The following is a 6010-nucleotide window of genomic DNA, read 5'->3' on the forward strand; positions in this document are numbered from 1 at the left end:
TAATTCAATATTGAAAGCATAACTTATAAATCCATTGCAAGTCTAAAATCAAGCTTTAAACATACTACCAATGTTATATACGTGATTAAATCTTCAACGCAATAAAAACAAAAATTAATTACATCACCTAATTAATTTTTCTAGGTTTCAAATCTCAATTAACACTACAAGAAATTAGGATTCTAGTGACAGTCAAGACCGTCCCAAAAAGCCCCAAAACCGTCACTAATGATCAAATCCGTCCGTCACTAATTAGAGCGTCGCAAAAGATTTTTAGGGACGGAAAAAATTGACTGTCACCAAAAAACTCAAGGTTTAGGGACGGACTTACTGTCCCAAATAATACTGTCACTAAAATTTATTAGGGACGGTATTTACCGTCCCTATTGCTTATTTTTTTAATTTTTTTATTATATTTGTGACAGTTTGAAACTGTCCCTAATGCTTTATTTATTTATTTATTATTATTATTATTATTATAATTATTGCTATGCTAAATTTTGTGTTTTTGCGTTTTTTTTTTTTTTTTTTTTTTTTTGTCAAGTTTTTTTATAACAAATTAGAAATCCAAATATTTAGCATAAGAGAGTTGGAATTAAACCATTAATTATCATAATAAAATGTTTACAACACAGTATAATATTATCCAAATATTCAACAAAACATACCAACTCAAATAATCCATTAACCAGAAAGATTACACAATATTAACTAAATATTCAGCTAGAATGCTCAAATGTCTTTAATATTCAATTGACTAAAGAGAAGACAATCATATTGGTCATTCAGGTGGTTGTGGTAGTGGTGCTGACTGCCGCTGAAAGATGAATAACTGAGCTTCCCTTCATAAGATGATTATACTTGCAATTAAATCTATATTTGCATCTCCCAGTGCTAATGAAATATCAGCATTCAAGTTGATCAGGTCACTCAGGTAGAAGAAGAACTGATGTAGACAACATATGCAACTGTCCACGGGAACCTGAATCACCTTGATTCTTGGAGTTATAAATAACCTGAATCAACATAGGTAGATCCTTACTGACTTGCTGGCATAGACAAGAACCATGAAAAGAACTGCAACAATCCATTTTTAGAGCTGGAAAATAACCAAATTAAGATAAACTAATTCCCCCAATTGAATTACAAATAAACACAACCTCATAATTCATTTAATTTAAGATCTTATGAATTTGACAGAAGTAATCAAAATTCACCAGACCTGAGTTAATCATGAAGTAATGATCTTTAGTCAAGAACATATATCTGTCAGTCTGAAGTGGTGAAGGTTGTCATCGTAGCCTTGAAAAAGGACATTTTGTGATTGGACCCTAGAAGTAGGAAAACACCAAAGAGATAATATTGCTATTGCAAATCACAATATTCAACTCTCCAAGCCCTCAAATCAGAGTAAACACGAATTTCTCTTTAAATGTAGGATTGTTGCCTCCAATTATTTTTTAAAAACCAAATCAAATTGAATAGTTGTGTATAAGAATTAACCAGTAGAAAAGTTCAAGAAACAACACAATATAGATCCAAATATACATATATAGAGAGAGAAAAAGGGAGAGAGAAGAAACATATGCAAACATAGGGATCTTGCCTCAAAATCCACTTTGTCTCTTTCAATAAGCAATCTCATTCACTTGAGGAATAAAAACATATGTCCTTGTCCTTGTGCTTTGGTGCTTAACGAGCAAAGACCAATATAGTCTCATTACAAATTGAATAGTTGTGTAGAGAGAGAAAGTGGATATTGTTAGATCCATAATCAAAGGGTACAAAGAATTACTTAAAATTGAGGAACTGCTACCATTCTAATGAGAAGTACTTAAAATTGAGGAACTACTACCATTCCAATGGAGAATGATGCTATATAAATCTGGTCTCATTAAGAAGAAAGATAAGATACACATATAGATGAATCAAACATCTGGATCATATAAAAAATTTCACAAGGTAAATTGTAGAAGTGCTGGTACTCCAAAAATTGCTAATCATGTGACTCATCGAAGCAATAAATTTTAATCCAAATTTTTTTTGTAAAAAACATGGAACAAGATCAAATTTAAGTGAAAAATAAACAGAACTTAAACATTAAGAACCGAAGGGACCAGCAAAGAAAAATATAAATGAAGGCTCCAAGATAACTTTATATCGTCTAATGTTGAAGCAATTGTCAAGTAGACGAAAGTACAAACAATTCTTTTTCTGGAAAGAAGTACTAAGAGTTTTGGTTACATATATAAAATTAAAGAATAAAGATAGTTGATTAAACTTAAACTTATTCAATAAATACACAAGTCCACTTGCCATATTATTTTTTATTGTGCCAAAAGTTCATCAAACTAAAGCACATATATAATAGGAAACATTTCATTTAATAATACTATATAACATCACTCAATTGTTTTAAAGGTGCCTATATGTTCAATAACATAAGGAAGACAACAAAAATATAGAGAATATATATTTAAATTCTACTACAGTTTTAGTAAGCTTTTGAGCTATCAAGCAAGAGATAAGTATGTAATCAAAACGCTTTTTAAGAAAATGAGAGACATGAAAATGGAGAATGGAAAAGAACTAACAAGGTTTTCAAATTTGTCATTGTTCCAAGATAATCAGGTATCTGTCCCATAATATTGCAGCTCCTTAATATCCTGCGATGCAATCAAATATATTTAAATATATATCATTCCAAAACACCAAGAAGATATTAATATATTCCATAAGAGAATATAGAATTTTTCTATGTGCAGTGTCTTCAGGTTTTTCATATTACTAAAAGGTGGAAAAGCTGTTTCACTTCCACTCAAGTCACTAAATCTCCTGCATTTGTTTTTATTTGTCAAAGAATAAACATAAATTAGATATTTTCTTATATAAAAGGGTAAAGCTATGAGATTATAAGAATTTACTAACAAGTCAGACAAATTTTCCAAGAGAGAAATTCCAGAATGAATTGGCCCATCCAAACCACTAGCCTGAATCATCCTGTCATAATTTTGTTTAAATGAATGGTTAAACAGAGAACATCTTCCAAAGAAAAATTGAAATATCAAAACAAGTAAAGTAAAAATCTTACAAGTTTTGGAGTTTTGTCCAGTTTTAAATGAAATTGGGTATCTTTCCTTTAAAGTTGTTGTTGCTAATCCTACTACAATGTGTAAAAAAATAATAATAATAATAAAAATAATAATAATTATAATAATAAAAATAATAATTAATTCTAAAAATAGGAAATAAATAAGTATTTAGAAACACAACAAAATAAACCAACTTTAGACACTTACAAGTCCTTCAAAGTGGTCAGATTTGCAAGTGTTCCCGGCAACTCCCTAGTAAAATAATTTGAGCTTAGGAGTCTTCAAGAACCAAAATTAATTAAGCCAATGGTCAATTGACCTCAAATTTCAAATTGAACCCTCAGACGTATTACCAATTTTTTTTTAAAAAAAAAATTACACATTCATAAAGTACATAGACAAAACTAACACCATAAAATCAAAAAATAGATAAAAGGGTTTTACACTTTCTCCAAGCTGAGAAGATTCCCAAGCTCTAGAGGAATACCTCCAGAAAGCTGATTGTCCCCGAGGACTCTAAAAACACCAAAATTAAAATCATAAAAGCATAATTTTATATCACATGTACCTAAATGTGAAAGAAATTGGTTATCCAAATCTTACAAGCTTCTGAGTCTGGTTATGTTTCCGAATTCTTTTGGGATTGAACCTGTTAATCGATTTCCAAGGAGAGAGCTGCAACAAAACCATCATGTCATATATTTGTTAGAACAAGAGAAGTTTCAATATGGATGTGTGTGTTTGTGTATAACATATATATATATATATACACACAGAGAGGGGGCAGTTGATACATACATGTTCACTAGTTGTATGGAACCCCATTCTGGAGGAATAGTACTGTTAAGGTAGCTGTGAGTAAGGTCACTATATGAATGAGTGTACATACAACAATTTGAGAATTAAGATTGAGTAGCACTCAAATGCGTAATTAACAAGAAAAGATGAGGGCATTGCGGGATTCATAAAGTAATAGATCAAAATAATCAAGCAAGTAAACCATGTAACAAAATGAATGTATCAGAATCAAAATGCTGTCATGATGTGTGCACACACACACATAAAGAGGCAGAGTTTGGAAAACTTGATGGTAATATGTAATGTATCTAGTTTGGCATTTTATTCCACCATAAATTAACAAGAAAATTGTTGTTCCTTCTATAAGCTTGTCGTTCCATAGAGAAAAATGACAACAGACCCATAGAAGGCTAGATTAAAAACTGCTTTGTTTTATACCATTTTACTTTTCTATTATCAAGTGAAAATCAGTGGAATAGGACATGTTAGTATTTATTTAAGAGCTACATAATACATTGATTTACTTTTGTTAACTCTGTTCTTTTAACCCCTAATTTTTAATTCATTTTTCAAAGGTTACCAGTACCAAATGGCTCTGAATTTCTTCATTAAACATTTCAAATTCAAAAATATATTGAAGCCCTTAAATTATATATATTCACCTTTCACAATCAACAAAAAAAATGTGATGAAATAACAATAAATGAATTAGATGAAAAAAATCTCAAGCTATTAACTTCCCAACCTTTAATTCAAGAATGATGATGTGATATTAATTAATTAATTAATTAATCCTGAAATAATAGCAAAGATAAACTTGTTGACCAGACCTGACATTTTCTTTTATTCAAATTACTCTAAAATAAACAAAATAACAAAAACCTAAAGAATATAAAAATAATATTAAGCGAAGTACAAAAAATAATAATAAAGCAAAAAAAAAAAAGTAAAAAATAAAAAATAAATCTGTGGAAAATTTTGATTACCAAAATAAATCTGTGAGATTTTAATTGTATTTTCTCCCAAGCTTCATCCGCCAAAGTTTACCCTAGAAGAGAATAGATCTGATGCATATGATCAAACTGTAAAAAAAGAGAAACAAAAAGAAAAAAAATTCTGTGTGTGTGAACAAAAAGAAATAAAAAAATAAAAAAATAAAACTCGATCAGTAAGTGAAGAAGGACACAAACCCGAACGATCTGTTGAGCTTGAGGAAAGAGTGATTATAGAGAGAAAGGGAGGCATCCTGTGGACTATGAGGGAAGATGTACTAGAAGAGTGCTGGTAGAGAGAGAGGCCTCCGGTGGAGTACAGAGTGATTGTACCGAGAGAGAGGCATCTGTGGGATGTTCTAGAGAGAAGACTGAGATTGGGAATTGGGTAAAAGTATACAAATAAGCCAAAACGACAACGTCTGACCATTAATTTTTCTTTTCCCAAAAAGTAAAAAAATATATATATATTTTGCAACGCATATCGTCGAAGGAAGGGCGCTAAACTTTCCCCTAAAAAAATTTGGTGCGAGTGTCTACGTGTATCGTCAACAAAACGAGGGTCTTTAGGGACGGGGTTTTAGACGGTCAGTAAAGGACTGTCACTAATGTTGTAGTGGCTTTTTAGGGACAGCAACTTTACTGTTCCAAAAGGCTATTTTGATAATTTTTTTATAAAAAAAAAATTATAATTTCACTTAAAATGGCGCTAAGTTTTTCCACCACCAGATTGAAGGGTTTTTTTAAAAATTATTTTTGGTCTTTTAAGGACGGACAGGTGGGACTGTCACCAAAAAGTGTGTCTTTAGTGATAGTAATTAAAGTCCGTCCCTAAAAATAGGGTCTTTAGGGACAGTTTTTTGTACTGTCCCTAAAGGTCTGTCACTAATAACCCTTTTTTCTTGTAGTATAAATGGCCCTTAATTAATACATGTTAAACAATATAGCATGATCATTACATATATTCATTGAAATCTTAAATAGGCCAATGGAACAACGATGTAGAATTTAATTAATTCATGATAATTAAATCCCTAAATTCTAAAACAATTCTAAATGGTCCCAAACTTAACATATGCTAGTATACAAGTCCTAGTCATTCCAATTATCAAGTTAAGAACTTAATTA

The 6010-nt window shown here is 30.5% G+C and overlaps 1 protein-coding gene across 1 annotated transcript; it reads right to left on the reverse strand.

Annotated features, from left to right (window-relative positions):
- Positions 1 to 642: 642 nt before the first annotated feature.
- Positions 643 to 5158, reverse strand: LOC132267314 (uncharacterized). Its single transcript, XM_059768453.1, has 8 exons — positions 5081 to 5158; positions 3891 to 3944; positions 3696 to 3767; positions 3537 to 3608; positions 3300 to 3344; positions 2764 to 3000; positions 2595 to 2666; positions 643 to 1016 (listed from the first exon to the last, which is right to left on the reverse strand). The coding sequence occupies exons 6-8, from the start codon at positions 2997 to 2999 to the stop codon at positions 845 to 847; spliced, it is 480 nt and encodes a 159-aa protein (XP_059624436.1). The 5' UTR covers position 3000; positions 3300 to 3344; positions 3537 to 3608; positions 3696 to 3767; positions 3891 to 3944; positions 5081 to 5158; the 3' UTR covers positions 643 to 844.
- Between the last annotated feature and the right edge of the window lie 852 nt (positions 5159 to 6010).

The sequence above is a fragment of the Cornus florida genome, unplaced genomic scaffold, assembly GCF_030987335.1.
Source record: "Cornus florida cultivar Cherokee Brave unplaced genomic scaffold, ASM3098733v1 CherokeeBrave_3.0.0_Hap2_Chr07, whole genome shotgun sequence".
In the NCBI taxonomy this organism is placed as follows: domain Eukaryota; kingdom Viridiplantae; phylum Streptophyta; class Magnoliopsida; order Cornales; family Cornaceae; genus Cornus; species Cornus florida.